The sequence below is a fragment of the Physeter macrocephalus genome, chromosome 15 (genome assembly GCF_002837175.3).
Source record: "Physeter macrocephalus isolate SW-GA chromosome 15, ASM283717v5, whole genome shotgun sequence".
Taxonomy (NCBI): domain Eukaryota; kingdom Metazoa; phylum Chordata; class Mammalia; order Artiodactyla; family Physeteridae; genus Physeter; species Physeter macrocephalus.
This window is the reverse complement of record NC_041228.1, coordinates 685,861-709,000: the sequence shown is the minus strand read 5'-3', so window position 1 is coordinate 709,000 and position 23,140 is coordinate 685,861. Positions and strand designations below refer to the sequence as shown.

At 63.3% G+C, this 23,140-nt stretch overlaps 2 protein-coding genes across 2 annotated transcripts in view; one reads left to right on the top strand and one right to left on the bottom strand.

Moving 5' to 3' along the window:
* The window catches only part of OPLAH (5-oxoprolinase, ATP-hydrolysing), a 10,042-nt gene extending 4,753 nt beyond the window's left edge, over nt 1–5,289 (top strand). Inside the window, exons 4-15 of the mRNA XM_028500760.1 lie at nt 139–290; nt 812–972; nt 1,051–1,152; nt 1,242–1,398; nt 3,051–3,235; nt 3,360–3,506; nt 3,592–3,726; nt 3,888–4,037; nt 4,165–4,322; nt 4,408–4,568; nt 4,733–4,830; nt 5,078–5,289. Of these exons, the coding sequence (XP_028356561.1) occupies nt 139–290; nt 812–972; nt 1,051–1,152; nt 1,242–1,398; nt 3,051–3,235; nt 3,360–3,506; nt 3,592–3,726; nt 3,888–4,037; nt 4,165–4,322; nt 4,408–4,568; nt 4,733–4,830; nt 5,078–5,224 (1,753 nt within the window). The 3' untranslated portion in view covers nt 5,225–5,289. The remainder of the gene's footprint in view (nt 1–138; nt 291–811; nt 973–1,050; nt 1,153–1,241; nt 1,399–3,050; nt 3,236–3,359; nt 3,507–3,591; nt 3,727–3,887; nt 4,038–4,164; nt 4,323–4,407; nt 4,569–4,732; nt 4,831–5,077) is intronic.
* A 4,066-nt stretch (nt 5,290–9,355) lies between these two features.
* SPATC1 (spermatogenesis and centriole associated 1) overlaps nt 9,356–23,140 on the bottom strand; it is a 22,109-nt gene continuing 8,324 nt past the window's right edge. Inside the window, exons 2-5 of the mRNA XM_007118179.2 lie at nt 18,984–19,562; nt 18,350–18,853; nt 18,103–18,242; nt 9,356–9,685 (exon numbers count right to left, since the gene is read on the bottom strand). Of these exons, the coding sequence (XP_007118241.2) occupies nt 9,356–9,685; nt 18,103–18,242; nt 18,350–18,853; nt 18,984–19,562 (1,553 nt within the window). The remainder of the gene's footprint in view (nt 9,686–18,102; nt 18,243–18,349; nt 18,854–18,983; nt 19,563–23,140) is intronic.

Genomic DNA, 23,140 nt, shown 5'->3' with positions numbered 1-23,140 from the left:
TGGCCCGGGCTGCGGGAGTCCGAAGGACTCTGGGGTCCCTTCATGGTTGGGCTGTTTCTGGGCCTCGGCACATGGGGTCCCTGCTTGGGAGGGGTGTGTGGCCTGGCTCCTGCAGCCCCTCTGCTGCCCTGCCCCCAGTACCATCCTGGTGGAGCCAGCCTGCCAGGCAGAGGTGACTGAGACTGGGGACATCCGCATCTCCGTGGGGGCTGAGGCCCCCAGCGCGGTGGGTACCCAGCTTGACCCCATCCACCTGTCCATCTTCTCCCACCGCTTCATGAGCATCGCTGGTGAGTGGCTGCCACCATCCTGCTCCCCGCCCTGCTCCCTGCGGCGTGCCCGGCAGGGGTGTGCAGAGAGAAAGCGTGACCGGGGGAAGGGGCAGAAGCGGAAGCCCTCCTGCGGTGGTGCAGGCAGTGTGGCCCTGGCCCCGGGATGGCACAGCCCCGCTGCACTGCGGGCCTTGGGCAGGGTGGGCGCCTTTCTCCTCCCAGCACCGTGTGATCTGGGCTCTGCACAGTGAATCCAGGCTCCGAAGCCTGTGTCTCGGCATCAGTTTCTTAACGTACGAAGCAGGGCGTAGGGTTGATGGGGGCGCCGGGCAGGGCTGGGGAGGAAGGGGGTGCCCTTCACATGAGCAAGATGTGGCTTGGCCACGGCCTCGCAGTGTCTAGGTGGACCATCACCCACGTCGGGTCCTGGGTCCGGGACTCGGAGGCCTTGAAGGCGGTGGGCCCTTCCTCTCCGTACCCCGGGAATGCGCTGTGGATGGGGTGGGGCCGTCGGGCATCTGGTCACTCTGTGTCCCCAGAGCAGATGGGCCGCATCCTGCAGCGCACGGCCATCTCCACCAACATCAAGGAGCGCCTGGACTTCTCCTGCGCCCTCTTTGGGCCCGACGGGGGGCTGGTCTCCAACGCCCCTCACATCCCTGTGCACCTGGGTGCCATGCAGGAGACGGTGCAGTTCCAGGTTCGGCGGGCCCCTCTCCCTGCCCCCCGCCCCTTGCACCGGCCCCCTCCCCACTCAGCACCTGTCTCCTGGCTTCAGATCCGGCACTTGGGGGCCGACCTCCATCCCGGCGACGTGCTGCTGAGCAACCACCCCAGCGCGGGGGGCAGCCACCTGCCAGACCTGACCGTCATCACACCGGTGAGGGTCGCCGCCCAGGTACTTTGGGTGGTGGTGCCGCCGGCGCCCCTGACCGTGGCCCTCACCCCTAGGTGTTTTGGCCGGGTCAGACGCGGCCTGTGTTCTACGTGGCCAGCCGCGGGCACCACGCGGACATTGGGGGCATCACACCGGGCTCCATGCCCCCCCACTCCACCACCCTGCAGCAGGAGGGCGCCGTCTTTCTGTCCTTCAGACTCGTCCAGGCGGGTGTCTTCCAGGAGGAGGGTGAGTGGGAACGGGTCTGGGGTGGGGCTGAAACGCCTGGCCGCTTCCTGCAGCCAGGCTGGGCCGGGCACAGGGATGCAGGCCCCGCTGCCCCCCTCCCCCCGGCCTAGGCCGGCCTCCAGGCTGAGGGAGCTGGGCGGTGACCCCCCGGGGTGGTTGCCGATCACCTCTCGGAGGTTCTGCCTGGGCCCAGGAAGGCCTGGAAGGTTTGGGGGTGGGGAGCCGGCCGGGACGCCCAAGGGATTGGGTGCGGGAGGGGGAGGAGCCTATTTTAAGGTGGGCGGCTGCTCGGGGCCTTTCTGACTTGCACCGGGCTCGCGCTGGGTCTGGGGGCCGCAGAGACACGGCGGCACCAGCGGCCAGGGGCCGCAGGCTCTCGGAGAGCTTTCCTGGGCCTGGGTCAGTCACTGGGCAGTGGGGCGGCCGGGCAGCTGTGAAGGGCTTCAGCTGGGCCTGAGCTGCCTGTGCGCCAGGCAGGTCCCCTGCCTGTGTGCAGGGCGCGTGGAGGGTCCCGGGCACGGAGGGCCCCGCAGGCCGGGCGGGGGGAGGGGCTGGGGGCAGCTGCACTCGCCCTGGGCGATGCTGAGCCTCAAGCTGGGAAGCAACGCTGAGGGTGCTTCGGAGGTCAGGGTTGGTTAAGTGGTGGGATGCGGGCAGCGGGGAGGGCATCGAGTCTGGACAGCTGTAGGATGCGGGTTCTGGCACTGCGGTCGCCAGGAAGGTGGGACAGAAGCGGCAGTGGGACCTGGGGGTCAGGGACAGCTGGTGTGAGGCTGCAGGGGTCTGAGAGCCCTGGGGGCATCCCAGAGTGAGAGTAGGTGATGTGGGCGGGGTGGAAGGTGGGGTAACAGAGCCACGGGCTGCTGTGGGTGCTGAGAACGCGAACAGAGTGACTGAGGCCTGGCTGCTCCCTTGGTCGGTACGGCGTGGGGGTAGAGAGCAGGGATCACTGAGGGACCTGTGCAGGCACGTGGCAGAGGGCCCAGTAGCCAGGGAGCCCGAGAGGACCCTGACCCAGACTCAGGAGGGGAGCTTTCCCGAAGCAGGGAGCGGTCCACGGGGCCAGAACCCGTACTGCTTGCCCGAGGTGGAGGCCTCGTCCAGATCTTTTGGGGGTGGTGGCGGGGCACACAGGCCGCCACGCTGGCGCTCTTTCATGACGACTGGCTGTGGCGGTGAGTTCGGGGCCCCAGGGCTGAGGGCAGTGTGAGTGTGGGAGGGTTAAGGGAAGTGGTTTTTCCTGCTGGGAGAGGAGAGGGGGCCCAGAAAAGGCTGGAGAGTGTGGGCCAGGTGGTGGGGCGCTAGGGCAGGAGGAATGAAGGAGGGAGGAGAGTTGCTGAGGGAACCTGCCCCCTGCCCTGCCCCCTGCCCCAGGCACCTCCAGCCCCCTGAGATCACGGTCGTGGTCAAAGCTGCTTGTCCCGTCCTAGGGTGCCCTGGGGGACTGGGGTGTGGGAGGAAGGTCCGGTAGCTGATGGGGGGAAGCTGGGGGTTTTCAGGGGCCTGGAAGAGCCAGCAGGGTAGTGGGGAGCCAGTGATGGGCCACCATGTGGCCCCTGTAGTGCCCCAGCAGAAGTACAGCAGGTGTGGAGCAGGGCACCAGGTGGCCCTGGGACTTCGAGAGTGGCTCAGTGGCGATCCCATCCATTCAGCGGTAACTGAAGCCCTGCGGGCACCAGGCAAGGTTCCGGGCTGCAGCGGAACGCGGAACCTGCATGACAACCTGTCAGATCTGCGCGCCCAGGTGGCGGCCAACCAGAAGGGCATCCAGCTGGTGGGCGAGCTCATTGGGCAGTATGGCCTGGATGTGGTGCAGGCCTACATGGGCCATATTCAGGTGGGCCTGGGGTGAGGGGCGAGCGGGCAGCTCTGTGCCTGCCCAGACCGGTGGGCGGAGGTGGGGGGGGCACCTGGCGCACCTGGAAGGTGGCGTGGCCGTTACCGAGCATACCCCCCACCAGGCAAACGCTGAGCTAGCTGTGCGAGACATGCTTCGGGCCTTTGGAACCTCCCGGCAGGCCCGGGGCCTGCCCCTGGAGCTGTCTGCAGAGGACCACATGGACGACGGTTCTCCCATCCGACTCCGAGTGCAGATCAACCTGAGTCAGGTCAGTCTCGGGAGGAAGGACCTCCCCCGGCATCAGGGCCGTGGCCACCTGGCCGCTGACTTCCCCCCTCGTCTCTGGCGGGCAGGGCAGCGCGGTGTTCGATTTCAGCGGCACGGGGCCCGAGGTGCTGGGCAACCTCAACGCGCCTCGCGCCGTCACGCTGTCTGCGCTCATCTACTGCCTTCGCTGTCTGGTCGGCCGCGACATCCCACTCAACCAGGTGTGCGAGCGTGTGCTGTGCACACGGACAGCAGGTCAACCCCAGGCCCCACGTCACCCTGAGGGAGCCCGGGGCTAGGTCAGCCCAAGGTCGGACTGATCCTAGGGATGCGGGTGGTGTACCTCCCAACTGTTCTTGAGCGCTGGCCCCTCTCCCCACAGGGCTGCCTGGCACCGGTGCGTGTTGTGATCCCTAAGGGCTCCATCCTGGACCCGTCCCCAGAGGCGGCGGTGGTGGGCGGCAACGTGCTTACGTCGCAGCGGGTGGTGGACGTCATCCTGGGGGCCTTCGGGGCCTGCGCCGCTTCCCAGGTGCGGTGGGCCGGTGGCCACAGCTCTGGGGCTGCTGGGGGCGGGGGGCGGGGGGAGGGCTGCGGGCTGCGACCTGCAGAGAGGGGATGCACCCGCAGCCGGTGCAGCGGCCACCTGCCCCTGCCAGGGCTGCATGAACAACGTGACCTTGGGCAACGCCCACATGGGCTACTACGAGACGGTGGCGGGCGGCGCGGGCGCGGGCCCCGGCTGGCATGGGCGCAGCGGTGTGCACAGCCACATGACCAACACGCGCATCACCGACCCCGAGATCCTGGAGAGCAGGTGAGCCGTGCAGGAAGGGGTGGGGCTGAGGAGCCGGGCCTGGGGTGGGGCGGGGGGGCCGGGCTGAGCCCCTGGCCCCGCGCAGGTACCCAGTTATCCTGCGCCGCTTCGAACTGAGACGGGGCTCTGGGGGGCGCGGCCGCTTCCGGGGCGGCGATGGTGTTATCCGCGAGCTGCTTTTTCGTGAGGAGGCGCTGCTGTCGGTGCTGACCGAGCGCCGCACCTTCCAGCCTTACGGCCTTATGGGTAAGTGGCTCCCTTCCTCTCTTCCCCCAGCCCAGTCTCCCCCATCACGGCCGTCAGTTCCCCACCCACCTCCTGTCCCATCTACCCCCCTATTCCCCCACCAACCCCCCATGTTTCTCACTTCCTTGCCTCCTGGGCCACCCCCACCTGGCCTCTTCTTGCAGGGGGTGAGCCCGGAACCCGTGGCCTAAACCTGCTGATCCGGAAGGACGGCCGGACAGTGAATCTGGGTGGGAAGACCTCGGTGCCTGTGTCCCCCGGGGTAAGGATCGCGGCCTGGCCTGTGCCATCCCCGCCCCCACCCCCAGCTGCCCTCATCCCACAGAGTGAATGGAGTTGCACAGATAACTAGAGACGGAGTTTAATTTGGCTCCTGAAGGATGGGGGCCGCAGACCGCCTCTGTGGGGTCCCAGCTGGCTGCTGTGGATGCACCGCCCCGCGGGGATGGGATGGCGGCAGGAGACAGGCAGAGCCCACCCCCAGGCTGAACCTCCCCTCTGCCCCACAGGATGTGTTCTGTCTCCACACACCAGGCGGCGGGGGCTACGGGGACCCAGAGGACCCCGCCCCTCTGCCGGCGTCGCTCCTGCAGCCCCCAGCCTTCCCTGAGCGGGGCAGCGTCTATGAGTACCGCAGGGCCCAGGAGACTGTGTGAGGGAGGGCCCCGTACAATAAAGATCCTTGAAGTCGTCCTGTTCCAGTGGCGGCTGGCCAGGCTCACGTTCTGCGTCCCTGTCTGTCTTTCCACCCGTGCTGGCACCTGTCTCCTCTGGCCGGCCAGGGAGCGGCGGCGCCCTTCCTCCTGCTCCAAGGCCCTGAGGAGGGTGGCAGTGTCACCAAGGTCAGGGCAGCCCTCCTTCCGGGCGTTGCCTGGCCCCCAGGTGGCCACTCACCTCAGCCTCTCCGCGGAGCAGGCCACGCAGTGGCGGAGGTTGGAGGTTCTCAGCAGCGTTCCTGGGGAGGGCGGAGCAGGGTGGGCAAGGGCGGCACCAGTGAGAGCCTCGGCCCGCGAGCCCCCCCCCCCCAGGTCGGTGCGCCCCCAGCCCCGGCGCGTCCCCAGCCGGCGGCGTCCCGGAAGCGGCTGAACAGCTGGTCCTGCGGCTGCTGCGCGTGGTCTGCGGAGAGGCCGGCGCTCGGTGGGCGGGGCCGCCCGCCCGCCCCGCTGCAGCCTCTTCTCACCTAAGCGAGCAGTCGTCGAAGTTTAGGTCACCCAGGCGCACACTGAAGGCCACAGCCTCGTCACTTGGGCGGCTCTCAACCTCGGACAGCTCGCCCAGTCCAGCAACAGCGTCAGCTGTTTGCGGCGCAGGAGCCCGTCCTCTGCGGGCCGGGGTGGGTTGGAGGGGAGGGAGGGAAGGAAGGCTCAGTCCGAGGTGCCATTCTGCCTCCTGGACACCCAGCTGCGCCCGCACCTTCCGCCGCCCCGCCCGGTCCCGATCTGTGAGCCCACCAGCACTCGAAGGGACTGGCGGCGCCTGGGGCAGTGAATAAACGGTGCGGGGAGGGGAGGTGCAGACAAGGGTTGGGGCTCCGCGCAGAGTGCGGGGGGGGCGGCCCCCCACGAGCCTACGAGCAGCCAGTCGGGCTCACCGCTCGGCGCATGCAAATGCGTGCAGTGCAGGAAGCCCAGCTGCGCTTGGGGACCTTGGCGCGTTCGACCCCATGCCCCGCCCCCTCCCGGGTTCCGGAGCGCCGCGGCCGGTGGGCGGGCACCTGTGCAGAGAATAGTCCCTTGGAGGCCAGCGCATCCTCGCGACGTGCGTGAGGAAGGACTGGGAGGCTGCGCGTAGCAGCGGGTAGCGCGAGGCCAGCAGCAGCCCACTGCCCAGCAGCTTCAGGTGTAGCCCGGGCTGCAGGCCGAATGTGCCCAGGTCGTACGACACCGGGCCCAGGTTGGGTGCCAGGCGGCTCACCAGGCGTCGCTCTGCGCGAAGATCGAACACCTCCCGCAGGCGCATGAAGTCCAGACTCGCTGGCGTGGCGCCTGTCAGCACCCCGCACGGCATCCCCTGCACTGGCGAACTGCAGCCGGTAGCCCCGTAGGGCGAATGCCGCAGGCCGGCGAGCAGCACGGCGCCCACGGTCTCGGCCCGCCGCTGGCTGTCCGGCAAGTTGCTGAAGCGCGCCAGCCCGCGGGGAGCAGGCACAGGGTGGCGCTGAAGAAGCTGAAGCTGCGCGCGGGCTCAGCTGGGGGGCGCCAGGGCGTGGGGGGCGCCCAGCACTGCGGAGGGGGCTGGTAGCAGAAGGGACGGCGCCGGGCTTGCAGCAGCAGCCAGAGCAGCAGGTCGGGCAGTGCCAGAGGCAGGCCGACAAGAAGCAGCAACGGCAGAGCCGCTGCGGCGCCCGCTGCGGCGCTCGGCCAGATCTGGTCGCTTGGGCGTGCGGCCGGCGCCCAGCAGCCCAGCAGCCGGTCCAGGGCCCAGTAGGCCGGGAAACGTAGCGCGCGGGCCAGGCCGGGGAGAGCGTGCAGCACAGGGCGCGGGAAGGGCGAGGGCCGTTGGGCGCAGGGCGTCGGGGGCCAGTCGGGCGGGGATGGCGTGGCGCGCGGGGCTCTTGGTAGCAAGTCTCTCCGACGACTCACTGGCTTCCAGCGTGCGAGTCGACTCGTTCGTGCGTGCCCGGGAGCTGCAGGGGAGCTGCAGGGGAGCCACAGGGGTCAAGGCCACGTGGCACTACTTGTGCGCGGAGCCGGCAAGGCGCTGAGCCCCCGCGAGCCTGGGGGTATGGGCATAGGCGGAGCCACCCGGGAAGCCGCCCTCTCGTCACCCGCGCGGAACCTCGGCGTTGGTTGGAGAACAAAAGGGAAAGCGAAAGAGACCCTGGTCCCGCCCCAGATCCTTCTCGCCCCGCCCTCCCCTGAAAGCTGCAGGGAGAACCCCCCCAGACCCGCCCGATGGGAGCGGCTTTTGGGTGCAGCCCACACCAAGTGGAGGGCGACACTTTTTAATGCGGACCGGCGCAGCGTCAGGGAGTGGAGCGCGATGCGCGCTGCCTCCCCGTCTCCCTCCTCCCGCAAGTCAGAGTGTAATGGCCCCGGCGCTCCCGCAGCCCAGACTGCGGGATCTACCCCACCCCGACCTGCTTCCCCCAGTCCGAGGAAGGGGCGGACTCGGAGAGGCCTAGCCAGCCACCGGCTCAGCGCCGGGCACAGCCCACAGTGGAGGCGGTTCTGTGACCCTCCCCCAAGAAGCTTCCAATCTGGGGGAAGGGCCGTTGGTTCGGCTCTGCGCAGCAGGCGGGGCCCCCGCGGCACGCGAGCCAGGTGGAAGCCAGCTCTGCATCCGCGGAGCCCTCTTGCACCCGTTCTGTTGCATCCCAGGACCGAGCTGCCTCGCGCTTGCTCAGGCGCTGCCCTGCCCTCCACCTTCCTAATTCGAGCTGTGAACCAGTTCCTAGAGCTCTTAAGGTTGTGTCTTAAATTGCCCTGAAGTTTGGGCCAGGGCTGCCCTTCACACCTACAGACATGGAGGAGAAGGGCTTCTGCTCTCCCCCCCAGCCCCCAATTCTCCAGAAATCCCTGATACCCTTTACAAATCAAGATCTGGTGCTGGGTGTGCTCGTTGCTACGGGTTTGTCGTGTTGCTAAGCCTTCTCAGCAGACAGGGCTAGAAGGCCTGTGTGTACAGCGCTCTAACATATCTATACACAGAGGCCTTCCCTGCCTTTCCCAGGGCTCTGGCTTCATCTCCTGAAGTAGCAGGCCTGGGAGTGAGGGGAGCAAGAAGGCAGGGTGCTCTGGGCCTGGAGCACCCCAGCACGCCCTACACCCCCTCTCATCTGCACCCCTTGCTGGTTGCTGACACGACTCCCCTGTTTGAACCCAGACCCAGGGGCTCCTCTGTTCACTTGCGATCCTCAGGCTGGCGGGCGGCGGCGCTTGCAGAGCCCCCTTGGCTGGTGTCCGCATCTCCACCATCTCCTCCCCTTCTTCAGGCAGGGCCTCTGCTCTGCCCCACACGGCTCTGCTCTCCTCACACACGTCCTGAAGGGACAAGCATCCTGGCCTACACCCCCTGCATCCCGCACTCTCCACGAGCCCTTCCCCCTCCGGGTCTATAGGTCACCTCCAGGAAGCCCATCCCCCCCCACACTCCAGCTCTCCCCGGCTCTGTTCGGCTTTCCATCCGGCCTGTGCTCCTGAGCTCTGCCCCTGCAGTAGGTGGGATCTGCCCTCGCCAGCTCCGACTCTCCCAGTCCCGCCCCTTCCTGCGGGGGCCTTTGGCAGGGACCCCGTCTCCCTGGGCTGCCCGGTGCCCAGGTTCCTCCTGGCTCCCCTCCCTTTAACGTCCTCCTGCCCTCAGTGAGGTTCCAGAAGCTCTTGTGGCTGCCTCGTGCAGAGGGAGGAGCTCCCACGCCCACATCCTTCTCTCGACCTCACCTCTGCCTCCTGCTCTGCGCCCAGGCCTCAGTTCCACGCTCATCGCCAGGCCTGCTGGCACACCCACGACCCTTCCCTGCCAGCTCGGCTCCTTCCTGCTTCCTGCTCTCCCCCCTCCAGGTCTCAGGGGCTCCTGTGTTCCCACCGTCAGGCCAGCTTTGGGGCCTTTGGAACATCCCCCTTGGTAAGACAGCTGCTGAGCTTTGGTCTTGGGGCTCTCCCCAGGGGCCCCGGAAGGGGCATGAACCCACCGGGCAGGCAGGACTGAAGGGGAGCTGGGGAGGGGGCGCTGGCGAGCCCCCCAGAGGAGGCAGCACCACCCAGGAGTACCAGCGCAGGCCCAGAGGCCAGCGTCCGAGGTGAGCTTTAATGGCTGTGCACCCAGGTGCGGGCCCCAGCGAGCCACCATCACCAGATGAACATGGGCTTGCCGTCGTCGTGCGCCAGCTGGCTGAGGCAGGAGAGCAGCAGCAGCGCGTCGGTGAGCATGCTGGGGTGCACGGTCTCCACCAGCACACGCTGCAGGAAATCCACGGTGTAGGAGCCGCCCTCGGACGTAGCCCGCTCGGGCCGCTCCCGCAGGATGCCATAGGCGTTCACCAGCTGCTCGGTCAGTGCCGGGTGCACCCGCCCGTCGTAGCCCAGGCTCTGCAGCCGGTTCATGATGCCCGTGTAGCGCTGTGTGAGTGTCTGGCACAGCTCCTCGTCCAGCTTGTGGTCGCTGGGGTTCAGGGAGGCCTGAGGGGACAGCAGCCGTCAGGGACCCTCCTGCCCCACCGCAGCACGTAGGCAGGCAGGTGAGGGGCGATGGAGGCCGAGGGATACGGTTGTGGGAGGATCGCGATCAGATGGAGTGTCCTCAAGGGAGGTGTCCTGGAGGCCCTGAGAGAGACGCCTGTGGGCTCTAGGGCGAGGGGAGCCCTGTGGGCTGAGCCTGAGCAGAGACGTTCCAGAGGCCCCATCACCTGCTCCATCCACCACCAGGGATTCGGGCTGAGTGGGGGCCACAAGGAACTGGGGACGGAGAGCACGGCTGGGGGTGACGAAAGACGAGGGGGCGTCCCAAAGCCCCCAGGGTTGCCCGACCCAGAAGACACCGTCGCCTCCTGGGTCCTGCCCTGCTCCCTCTCAGCCTTTGCTCCGGGCCCCCCGTCCCAGCACCCCGTGGCCTGCACACCCCCCTGCGGGAGTCCCTTCCCACCCCTCGTGCTGCACCGTCGACCCCAGGCCCAGAGCCAGGGCCCTGAGTCCCAGCGCTGGGGGTCTGCTGCCACCGGGTGCCGGCTCCCAGCCCCTGGACCCGGGGTCTGCTGCCACCAGGTTGTCTTTGCCTACGTCTTCATCGCCTGTGACCTCCCTGCCAGGCCGAGCTGCGTCCTGCAGCGTCAACCCCTCTTCCCTGTCCCTCCTTCCACTGCCTTCTGGGGCCCTCAGCTCAGTCTCTGCTGTAGCCACCTTGAAGTTCTCCATAATTTTGAACAAGGAGCCCTGTGTTTTTGTGTGCACTGGGTCCTGCAAATTAGGTATCTGTCACTGGTACCGCTGCCCCCAGGCCTGCAAAACGAAGGTCTGAAGTGTACGTAGTGGGACAGGGTCTTTCCCCGCTAGAGCCCCCCTGCAGTTTCCACTGCTCCAACTTCCAGGGCCAGGGCGGACCGGCGACGCCCGGATGTGGCCCTGCTCACCCTCTTCCCGCAGTTCCCTAGACGCCCACCAGGCTGGCTCCCAACCTGCTAGGGATGCCGGGACAGTCTGCTCAGGCATCGCCTTCTCCAGGAAGGCCTCCCTGTCCGCTCCGGAGCCCCAGGCTGATGCTTGGGCTCAGCCAAAGTGAGCCCTGACCTCTGGCAGGGGCACCCAGAGCCCTAGGCTCAGCACCTTTGCTGCCTGGTGACACTAGGACAGGCCTGTCTTCCTGAGCTGGGCGCCTGAGTCTTCTTCCATTTGCCTGTTTCCAGGCCCCGGTGGGACAGACTGCGGGAGCTCAGCCAGCATCTGTGGGTGAGCGAGCGGACCCGCGGCTGCTCACGCCAGGGCGACCCGGGGAGCAAACGGTGGGTGGCGTTAAGCCTTGGCCCCTGCGGGGGCATCGAGAGCCGTCGCCTGCCCGCCCCCGGCCGTGGCTGGGCTCCTGCTGTGTGCCAGGCTGGGCACGTGGAGCTTAAGACATGAGCGGGAGTCCGACGGGGGCACTTTTACGCTGAGAGACAAGGCCAGGGCTGCCCCTAGGAAGTGACCCCTTGAGAGTGGAGAGCGACAAGGGGGAGTGAGTGGGGAAGAGCACCCCAACAGCACGGGAGCAGTGGGGGTGGCTCCCCCCCCACACTCCCCTCAGGCTCCCCCTGAGAAGCTGCAGGCCTGAGAAGAGCACGGGGCTGGGGGGGCGGGCGAGCGGGGCGCCCCGTCCTCAAGGGTCGGAGACGCGTGGTGGGCTCTGTGGTTTTAAGAGGTCATGCTGACCACTGACAGCGGGTGGACAGAAGCTGGCGCGGGAGGGTGAAGGGTTCTGTCCACCCCTCCTCGCCCTGCAGAGCTTCTCCGAGCCCCCCCGGTTCAAGTGTGAGCGAAAGGCGCTCAGCGTTTGCAGCGAGGACCCGGCCCAGGAGAGGGGTGCGTGGTACTGTGCGCGCCGCCACTGGGGAGGGGGTCCTGCAGGGAGGGGTCGCTGGGCCGAGGCCTGCAGGACAAGGACAACGGAGGGAAGCCTCTTGCAGGCCGAAGAGCAGCGTGCATGGCATGGAAGGTGCCAGGACGCCGGGTGCAGAGCAGGGCCCCCGGGCAGAGTCGGCTTCGACGGCCGCTCCCACCCTGGGTGCGAGGCTCGCGTCCCCTGCTGGGACTGCAGGAGACACAGCACCGCCTGACAGCGCTGCCGTGAGGACAAAGGGAGCGTCTCCGGGGGCGTCGGGCACAGCACCTGGCCGGTCAGCTCTGCCACGTGGGGGTCACGTCTACGGGTGCAGGAGTAGAGAAGGAGGGGCCCCGGTGAGCCCGGGGGGGCCGGGTGGGGAGAAGAACGAGAGGCAGAGCTCCTGACGGCTTTTCTTGTTGACTGAAGGCCTCCGAGGGAGAGAGGGAGTGAGCTCCCCGAGGGCAGAGACTGCGTCTGGTGCCTGCTTGGCGTATTCTGAATGCTTGACGCAAGCCAGGCCTGAAGTGGTGGGGCGGCACGGCTGGCTGTGGACCAGTTACGGTGCCAGCGGTGCGGACCACGGGGTAGGAGTGGAGGAGAAGAGAACGTAGGTGTGGACGTGGACGTGGAGAAAATCAGAGCGTAGGGGAAGAATGTTTACAGGGCGAAGCCGCAGGACCCGGCGTTGGAGGGGATATGGTGCGGGGCGGGGCGGGGCGGGGGCGGCACATCAACTCACACCTGCGAGACCCAGCACACGTGCCCATCACGCGGTCTTTCCATCCCGGACCACACACAGCATCGACCATGCGCTCAGTGAACGGGGAAATGGCAGCAAACGTCAGAGAATCAGTGTGGTACGGCCCTCATTCTCCAAACACAGGGCAGGTGTGTTAGAAGCCAACACTCACATGCAGCCCAACGCCCCTCAGACGGTGGTCCTGACTGACTCAGGGGTTAGAGAGGAAATGCAATGCAGTTCGTGAGATATTCAGACCTGAACAGCCACACACCCACCCCTCTAGCCTGCAGGGCTGCAGCCAGAGTGCCACCAGAGTCAGGCTGGAGCCTCGGCGGACATAGCCGAGGCTGCCAGGAGACCGTCGCTTTTCCCAACAACAGAAGCCTCCCGCTCTGCCTGGATCCTGGAACAGGATCCACTCTGGCTGGTGTTCCTCTTGTACCGGTTGTTGACTATTTTGAATATCTCCCTGACTAGAAGGAACTTCCTTGCCCTAAATGTAGTTATTTAAAAACAAAAGAGATGTAAAATAAAATGATTTAAGAGCTCAACCCAAGAAAGAAAAATAAAGCAAAGCTAAAGGAAGGAGAAGGAAGGAAATAATAAAGAGCAGAAGTGAGGAAACACAATCTGAAGGGTCAATAGAGAGGATGGGCAAAGTCCACACCCTCCACTGAACAGGGCAGCGCCTCCCCCTTCTTTTAGGTAATGAAATGCCCAGCTGAGACCACCACGTGTCCCACCATCCTGCAGGGGGACCTGACGTCACTAAGTCCGAAACAAGGGGAAGAGCCTGGGACTTCGAGCGCCACCCCCCAGGCCGAGTCCCGGGACGCGGGGACCCTGGAGACCCTGACGTGTGCGAGGGGCCAGTCAGCAGGGCCTGACGACCCTGTGGAGAGAGACACCTCCGGCTTATTGAGCCATGTATTTCTGTCACAGAAATTTGGCACGATCTCTAAAAATGTAGCGAAGCTGCAGAAGTCATACACAGCAAACAGAGCATCCCAGTGCATTTATAAACACCGGGGAGGCAGTGTGGTTTATGAGCGGAGTATCTTCTCACGTGTATCAATATGTTAACAGAAAAGGGGGGGGAAGAAAACCGTGTGATCATCTCAGTGAGAGAGAGAAACAGCATTCTAAAAAATTCAGTATTTGTTCATGAGTAAGAAAAAAACCAACAATTCTGAAAAAAGGAGGAAGAGGGAACTTCTTCACCTGATGGGGCAGATGCTGAATGTGGCTCACCTGGCTTCTGTCCTAGTGCATTCTAGCACCTTCCTGGACGCTAAACATCACCTGTTCCAGACTCCCCTGTGGCTTAGGTACCCCTCGGACCTGGGTTTCTGCCCAGCAAGTGCAGGTGCGTGGACCTTGTCTCCTGGAGGAGAGAGTGCACTGGCTGTGGCACTGGTTCTTTGGGGCAGCTGTACCAAACTGCAGGCATCCGACTAGGTGTCTGCATGCTGTTCCTGGGGCAGCGATGACAATGGCGTGTTCACTAGGAGACTCCCTTGCTGTGCCGGCATTTTTACTGGCGGTATGGCAGGCAAGCCCAATTTGGTGTCCTTCCTGGAGCCTGTCTGAGCACCTAAACATTTATAATAAACCCCTTTCTGCTTATATCAGCTAGTGTGGACTCTGTAATGTGCAACCAAGGACTCTGATTTGTCGAAAGAAGATCTGGCAAAAAGCCTGGAACACACACCGTACTTAACCGGAAGACTAGAAGTGTGTGTTTGTAATCACGTCGGAAACAAGATGAGGTTGCCTTATGATCTGCTTTTAAAAAGTGCTATATGGGACTTCCCTGGTGGTCCAGTGGGTAAGACTCTGAGCTCCCAACTCAGGGGGCCCGGGTTCGATCCCTGGCCGGGGAACTAGATCCCACATGCATGCCGCAACTGAGTTCGAATGCCGCAACTAAGAAGTCCACACGCCGCAACTAAGAAGTCCACACGCCGCAACTAAAAGATCCCACGTGCCACAACTAAGACCCAGCGCGGCCAAAATAAAAAAAAAATTTTTTTAAGTGCTATATGATATGATCGTCTACAGAGGAAAGCCAAAATGATATACAGGCTATCAGAACTAGCGAGGGGGTTTGGCAAGGTAGCTAAATAACAAATCATTGCACAGAAATAAAAAGTGTTCTGGGCAGGCCAATGAGTTGGCCTAGAGAGCATCCGGGGGGGACCATGGGCAGGACTGAGGTACCACCCGCAGTCACCCTCACACTGATGCAGCTGGACTCAGGGTCTCCTAGGACAAGGGTGCAGAAACGAAGGGAGCCAGAGCATCTCCCATGGAGCAGATCTTTGTGTTTGGGTAGAAGAACTGACAGGCATGAGCACTGGCATAAAACTGGGGGCTTCCCTGGTGGCGCAGTGGTTGGGGGTCCGCCTGCCGATGCAGGGGACGCGGGTTCGTGCCCGCGTGGGTCCGGGAGGATCCCACGTGCCGCGGAGCGGCTGGGCCCGTGAGCCGTGGCCGCTGAGCCTGCGCGTCCGGAGCCTGTGCTCCGCAACGGGGAGAGGCCACAACGGTGAGAGGCCCGCGTACCACAAAAGAAAGAAAGAAAAAAAAAAAAGATGGCATAACTGTCTGCGAACTTACAAAAAAGTAGGCAGCCACGTTCTATGAAAAAAGTCAACGAGTCCTTATCGAATATCGGGTTCCATTTCAGTTTTCAGCGTTAAAGCTATTTGGGAAGCAAAGGACCCCGGTTGGACGACACCAGGTTTCACCTGGTTTGGTGAATCTAGGTAGAATTTAGGGGTTCTAGCAACCACCAACATTGGAGATCAATGTGCAGAGAAATAAACAAGATGTCTTGATGAAGGGAAGTAAAAGGCTGGGCAAAGTGGGATTAAAGGCAGCTAGGAATCAACAAATGATCCAGCCAAGTAGGCAGGACGGCTTGAGACCAGGAAGCATCTTTACGATCCTCAGGTGGGACCAGACCTCAGTCAGCCTGCAGCGGGCCCTGCAGAAGGCCAGCCGGGGGTATCCTGAGACAACTTCTGTGCGGGTGGGCTGCAGTGCAGCAGCTTCCTGGGAACAAGGGCAGCAAGGGTACCATCCTGGCAGCTCTGGGCATTGCTGGATGGAAGGTGAGTGGGGCCAGAGGCCGCCGAACGGTGACGGTGGCCGGTGGGCAGAAGGACCAGATGAGTGTTGTGGTGAGAACCACCGGCTCCCCAGAGGCCGCCAGGGTGGAGGCTGAAGCTCAGGCTCGGGGGCACCAAGCTCCTCGACTTCCTTAAATACCAAACAAATTGCCTTCCGTACGTTCTGCTTCCTTTTCCTGCCTCTTCTCTAAAGAGTTGCCATTTAGTGCCGTGACTTAAATTCTCCGGCATAAGCGGTAACTCGCAGGCAAGGCGAAGAGCAGCATGGAAGGGCTGCTGCCCTGTACAGCCCACGCCCTCCCGCAAGGTCTGTCTTACCCTCCGTATAAAGAGCAGTTTCAAACAACCAGAAACCTCTCTCCACAGTTTGATGTCTAACTTCTCTGTGGGCAACTAGACTTTCACTTATGATTAAGTGTAGTCTTTGCCAACTAGATATCAGATGCAGCATTTTAGAGACATAAATATTGTGCTTCTCCCGCGTCATTTGCCAATTTTTAAATAGCCGCTGCCAGGCTGCACTCATGCCACAGCAGTGGTGGCGGTGGTCCAGGATTGGGGTCAAGGGTCGTCACACCCAACATGGCCAAAGTTGGCCCCGCTGACACAAGCAACACGGGGATAGCCAACATGGCAAAGATGGGAAACTTCCCCAGTTCCACCTATAAACCAATGAGAAACTAAAAACGTGAACTAGGTTTTTCTTGGAACTTGACAGACTGATCCTAAAATTCATACTGAAGAGCGAAGGGCCAAGAGGAGCTACGACGATCTGGAAGAAGAGATGCCCAGGCTCCCTTGGCCTCCCAGGATTAGGACACTGTCACCTGGGCAGGGCCAGACCTGCAGACCTGGAGCCCACACTCCTGGGACTGGGAGAGGGGACCGAGGCGGGGCTGGCAGCTCCAGCCTTAAATGGGACTCGAAGAGTACAAACAATGAAGGAAAACGTGGGACTTCCCTGGCGGTCCAGTGGTTAAGACTCCACGCTTCCACTGCAGGGGACGCGGGTTCCGTCCCTGGTCGGGAAACTAAGATTCTGCATGCCGCGTGGCGCGGCCAAAAGAAAAAGAAGGAAAAAAAAAAAAAAAAAAAAGGAAAAGGTGGATAAAAAAGGTGGATAATTTCGGTCTCATTAAAATTAAAAACCTAACCAAAGGACACCTCAACAAAAGGAGAAGGCGAGCTCAAACCGGGACACAGATGAGCCCACTGTAACTGAACGTGACTCCTGCCCACTCACAGAGCCAGAGCCACAGTCCATCCACGGATCAGGACGGCCAGACGGGAAAGGGCCGGAAGCACCGAGGGCTACTTCGCGAGGGAAGAGTAAACGGCTGGAGGGCCGCGGCGCCGACGCCCGCCCCCGCCCCGCCCCTGCCCCGCCCCCGCTCTACCCGAGTGGGCGTGTCGGTGGGGAAGGGCGCGCACCAGCTCATCCTGACCCGCGCAGCCCAAGCCCCCGACGGCTCCCACTCCTCCGCGCCTCCTACACGTGGTGGCGAGGAGACGCGCCCCAGCGTGTTTGGGAAACATCGTCCTCTGTGTCCCTCCGTGGGAGCGGGCTCAGTGGGTGGCATGCTGGGAATACGGAGCGAGCCCGGCCTGAAGACCTTGGCCACCAGGCCTCCAGCGGCTCAGAGGCTCTGAGACCTGCCTCCCCTGCTGGCGCGGCCAAAAGAAAAAGAAGAAAAAAAAAAAAAAAAAAAGGAAAAGGTGGATAAAAAAGGTGGATAATTTCGGTCTCATTAAAATTAAAAACCTAACCAAAGGACACCTCAACAAAAGGAGAAGGCGAGCTCAAACCGGGACACAGATGAGCCCACTGTAACTGAACGTGACTCCTGCCCACTCACAGAGCCAGAGCCACAGTCCATCCACGGATCAGGACGGCCAGACGGGAAGGGGCCGGAAGCACCGAGGGCTACTTCGCGAGGGAAGAGTAAACGGCTGGAGGGCCGCGGCGCCGACGCCCGCCCCCGCCCCGTCCCCTGCCCCGCCCCTGCCCCGCCCCCGCTCTACCCGAGTGGGCGTGTCGGTGGGGAAGGGCGCGCACCAGCTCATCCTGACCCGCGCAGCCCAAGCCCCCGACGGCTCCCACTCCTCCGCGCCTCCTACACGTGGTGGCGAGGAGACGCGCCCCAGCGTGTTTGGGAAACATCGTCCTCTGTGTCCCTCCGTGGGAGCGGGCTCAGTGGATGGCATGCTGGGAATACGGAGCGAGCCCGGCCTGAAGACCTTGGCCACCAGGCCTCCAGCGGCTCAGAGGCTCTGAGACCTGCCTCCCCTGCGCCCCCCAGTGACACTTGAGGACTCGCATAAGGCGTCAGCTCTGCCAGTGTGGGGAGGGCCCGTGGGAGCGGGGCCTGGCAGACCCGAGGCCATTGCAGTGGCAAAGCGGGAGCTCACAGGCCTGACGGTGCCGGGGCCCCTCTGGGAAGGCCGCCCGTGTGTCTCCTGCTGCCAGATGCCGGGGACACCTGCTGGCCACTTGGACTGAGCGCAGTGTTTCCTCCATCCCAGGGTGCCCGCAGATTCTGACGCGCGCTGCCTAGCTGGAGTGCAGGGGCCCCCAGAAGGCCTTCGCCATCCCTGCAGGTGGCGGGGTAGGCCCTCGGGCGGTGGGTGGCAGACAGGCACAACACACCTGCATGATCTTCTCCGGAATGTTGGAGACCGTGAAGCCGTAGAGCCGGACCCGCTCGGGGAAGATGCTGGACAGGATCCGGCGGTCCAGCTGGAAGGCGATCTCCCCCACCAGCCTCTCCCAGGCCAGCTGCTTCGACTCTGGGGACAAGGAGTGGAGGGAGTGGTCAGTGACCGTGGTCAGCAGCCCAGGGGGGTGCCTGCGAGGTCTCCAAGGGCAGCCGAGGAGACCCCAGACTCGTGCTGACCTCGAGAGCTGTCAGGGAACTTGCCGCTCTTCTGGTGGGCTAGCTTCCGCTCCAACTCCGGGATGCTTTTCCGAGACGGCTCTGCCACGCGTGGACCTCGGGTGTCGTTGACTGAAGCCGGGGAGGACGAGGCTCGAGGCGGGCAGTGGAGGTCGTGGGCAGGGGAGTGGAGGGTGGGCGAGGGCCGGGTCGGGGAGCGGTGCGTGCGGGCAAAGGGGTGCGGGGTGCTTGAGGGCCTATAGCTGGTGGCAGCTTGGGGGGCGGGAGTGGGGACACAGGCGAGGATGGTGATGCTGTGGGAGGGGACCGAGGCAGAGACCGCTTGTCCCTGGGGGCCACCAGGCTGTGTCCGGGCGATTGGGGTGCTATAGGAGAAGGCTGTCGCGGGGCTGGGTGTGCCCATGGGACCGACGGGCGTGGAGGTCTGGATGGGCGCACCCACAGAGGTCATGCTGAGGGGCTCCGGCTCCTGGGCGGGCTGGGGGTGCTCAGCGGAGAGTGGGACTAGCGACGTGGGGGAGGGGCAGAGAGGAGAGGAGGAGGGGGATTAGGGGGAGGCGGGGCCAGGGCCTACTAGCCTGGCAGGAGCCCCTCCCCCGGGCCGCCCGCTGCCCCTCCCCCCTGCGCCGGTTACCTTCGGGGGTGGCAGCAGGTCCCCCACCCGCTGAGGGATGGGATCCAGAGGGGCGTCCTTGGAGCGGCTCTGCCAGCCACACCCCTGGGGCCTCCGACAGCACCAGATTGCTCATGGGATTGGCCGGAAGGTTCTGAGAGACACCTAGGGGTGCAGCCGTGGAGGTGAGCAGGGGGCTGCTCAGAGAGAGGGCCACCGAACCTGTTATAGGGTCCATAAGGGGGCTGCTCTGAGACACAGCTAGGGGGCCTGCCAGGGGGCTGCTTGGAGTCAGGGGGCCGGTGGAGGGCAGGCCCAGGGAGCTGGCCGGCGTGCCCGCCAGGGGCACTGCCACGGGGCTGGCCAGGTGGCTGCTCAGGGGGCCAGTCAGGAGGCTGGTGAGCGGGCTGCTCTGTGAGATGGGCCCCCGGCCGGGCAGCAGGGTGTCGAGAGGGCCCATCAGGGTGCTCACGACGGGGCCTGCCGCGGGGCTGGGCTGCGGGCTGTTTAGCATGTCGGCCAGCGGCGCCAGAGGCACAGTCCCCACTTCTTCCAGGACGGATTCGTTTGCTGCTGCCGGGGATGGGGGCAGGAAGACACCTGGGGGACACAGAGAAAGCACTGAGACCCCAGGCTCTCTCGCCACTGTGGCAGGGCCTGGACCAAGATACGCATGTGCCTCTGATGAGCTGACCGACTCTCTCTGAGCCTCACCTCTAAGCGGGCATCTGTGGGGCTGCTCAGTGGATCCCACGTGAGGGTCTGGCGCCTCATCCCTGTCCTCCGAGAGAGCCTGGTCCCTCCCAGGATCACCTCTGTAAACGCCGGCCCCCCAGCCACCAGGACCTTCCACGCTGCCTGTCCCTCAGACGGGCCCACTGCCTTGAGCCGCTGCTCCCTCACTGAGGAGAGGAGGGTCTGAACACGTAGGCCGCCAAGTGGACCCCTCTGTTTCCAGGTGGTGGGGGAGCGGACCCGGGCCTCCTGACCGCCGTCCTCTCGGGGACAGCCGAGCCTCGCCACGTGCGGGACCCTCACGGAGGCCGGAGCTCAAAGCTGCTGGGAGCCTCCCGTGGAGCCCAGGGTGTGCCTGGCCCCGTACGGGTCCCCCGCCTGCCTGTCGCCGGGGATGCAGGCACAGGAGGGGGTGCTGCTTCTCCGCTGCGTGGGGCCTGGGAGCGCGTTTGCCCTTGGGTTCCTGAGGAGACTGCCCTCGGATGACCGAGCGACCGCTGTTTGGGGGAGAAGGCCCCTAGGGAGGGTGCAGGAAAGGTTTCTGCGAGTGTGCAGTTTGATTGAAAACTTCCACATTAAAAAAAAATAAAAGCAGTACACACTTATTATAGGGAAAGAATGGAAATACAGAAAAGTCAGAAAAGATGAAAACCACTGGTGGTCCTGTTATCCCACCGTCCGTCGTATAGCAAAGCTCCGCGAAGGCTTGAAGACTTTCTCCACGTGTTTTATGTCGCTCAGGGGCTGGCCAACCCCTCTGTAAAGAGCTGGTGAAAAGAGCTCCAGCTTTCCTGGCCATCCGGCCTCTGTTGCAGCCGCTCAGCTCTGCTGTCACGGCTCCAAAACAGCCACAGACAACACGGAAACAAATACCCGTGCATGCTTGGCGACAAAACTTTACTTCTGGATGCTGATATTTGAATTTCATGGACTGAGCGCGTGTCGTGAACTAGCGCTCTCCTTTTGATTTTCTCTCAGCTGTTTAAAAAGGTAAAATCCGGCTTCCCTGGTGGCGCAGTGGTTGCGAGTCCGCCTGCCGATGCAGGGGACACGGGTTTGTGCCCCGGTCCGGGAAGATCCCACGTGCCGCGGAGCGGCTGGGCCCGTGAGCCATGGCCGCTGGGCCTGCGCGTCCGGAGCCTGTGCTCTGCAACGGGAGAGGCCGCAGCGGTGAGAGGCCCGCGCACCGCAAACAACAAAAACAAAAACAAAAAAGGTAAAATCCATTCCTAGCTCCCAGGCCACGCACACATGTGTGGTGACTGTGTATGTTGCCCGTGTCCTCATGTGCCCCGCCTCTTCATACTGGGCCTGCACCATGGCTTCCTTCAGCATCATCGTTCTTGGAAAACAGCGCTTATTGTGGCTGCGGTGGTGTCCATCCTGTGCACGTGCCATTGTTTATTGAGCCTATTTCAGCTGTTGGGCGAATCAATTGTTTCCAGTTTTCCCAGTGACAAAAATTCTACTATAGAAATCTTTTATTGTCTTTCCCCCCGAAAACAGAGATTTTAGAGGTTCTTAATGCACACCGCTAAATGTCTCCACTTTAAGACCCCTCAGGACCATCTGGCATCCCCTGAGAAGCCCGGGACTCGTTGCACTGATCTTGCCCTGCACAATGTGTGCCAGGCTGTCCTGCCGTTTATTTTTGTTTTAAGTTTTGTTATTTTTTCCCAAACAAATAACTTAAAATTTCAGAATCAAATCAACCAGTCTTTTATGATTTCTTCTTTTGGCTTTTTTGGATTTTTGCTTTAGGATTGAAGAGACAGTGAAGCTTGTGGCCCACAGGGAAGTATCCCACGGAGAGGGACAGCGTGACGGAAGCAGCAGCCGCTGCGGCAGAGAGGGGTGACGGGGCGCGGAGATCCGAGTCGGGGCGTCTGTCCTTCTCAGCCTGTTTCCTCCTGGGGGAGCCTAGGGTCCGGATGACATGGGAAAGGACCACTCGGGCAGCGTCATCAGGACTTGGGAGAAAAGACGGTCCCTGCACGGCCAGGCGCCCATGGTCTCTGAGACCCAGGGCATCCGGTTTCCATCTCACTGATGTCCCCGCCTCCACTGGTGTCCTCAGTGCCCCTCAAAGATGTCCCTGGGCGTTGTACCAACTCACCATCTCAGTCCATTTTCTCCTCCTCCATCCCTCCACGCAAACACCGGTCGAGGGGCCGGTGACCCCGCGTTGCAGAACCCAGCGCACGCTTCACGGGGCTCTTCTCGCAGGTGGCGGGTGGAGTCCACGCGGCGGGACGTTCCTCCCTGTTGAAATCCCGTCTTGGTTTGGCATCCAGGTTCCCAGTCACCCGGCTTCCTCCAGGTGCTTCTGGGCCCACATCCTCTGCCCCTGGGGGCAGCCCCAAGGCCCAGCTCGGGTCTGCTTCCCCTCAGGAGCTGATGCAGCTCAGACGCCCCGGACCGGCGCAGGCTGCTCACCCTTAGGCTGGACTCGGACTCACAGCCCACTGGCCTGACCCCCTTCTTCCCGGGGTTCTGCTGGGGACTCTGCCGCCCTGGCGTGCCGGCCGCCGACATCCTTGCCCTTTCAGTGGCTCAGGCCTCAAATGGTGCAGCCTCAGCGCTTCTCTTTCAGGAGCCCCGAGCACCCCGTCTGTCTGCAGCACCTTCAAGTACGTATGTCCAGAATCCAGCACGTGTGCTCCTCCCAAGTCCGGTCCATGCCAACGTAACCCCGCCTGGGTCATTGCAGGAGCCCCTGGCTTGCCGCCTCTTTCTGGCCTTTCCCCTCAAACATCAGCCAGACCGTCCCAGTTAAAATGCCCACCAGCTGGCTCACCATCTCATTCTGAGTGCTCGGCGGTTCAGTGTCCCCTGGGGCCTGGCTCATCATCTCTCTGACTTTGTTCTCCTCCTGGTCTCCCCCGGCCCCTCTGCTTCAGCCCCTCGGGCCTCCTTGCTGCTCCTCAAATGCTCCGGCACGCTCTTGCCTCTGTCTTTGCGTTGCTGTTCCCTCTGCCTGGAACGCTTTTCCCGTGTGCACAGCTGGCCGCGTACTTCCACCCGTCGTTTCAGTTGTGACCTCTTCAATGAGCTCTTCCATCCCAAATCACCAGTTTCCTTCACCCCACCTGTTCCTTCCCCTTCCTCTGGACTATTTCCTCCCTAGCACTTAGCTCTCTCCAAGAGACTCTCCATTGACTTATTGGTTTGTCCTGTTTCCCTCGATTAGAATGGAAGCTCCGTGAGGGCAGGGCTTTGTCTGTTTGCTCCTGTTTCCCAGTGCCTAGAACAGTACTTGTGCCACAGAAAGTGTTCAATAAATATGAAGAACATGATGTATATATGAGCACAGAGAAAACTTGATGATTAAAAAAGAAGGTCAGGGGCTTCCCTGGTGGTGCAGTGGTTGAGAGTCCGCCTGCCGATGCAGGAGACACGGGTTCGTGCCCCGGTCCGGGAAGATCCCACATGCCGCGGAGCGG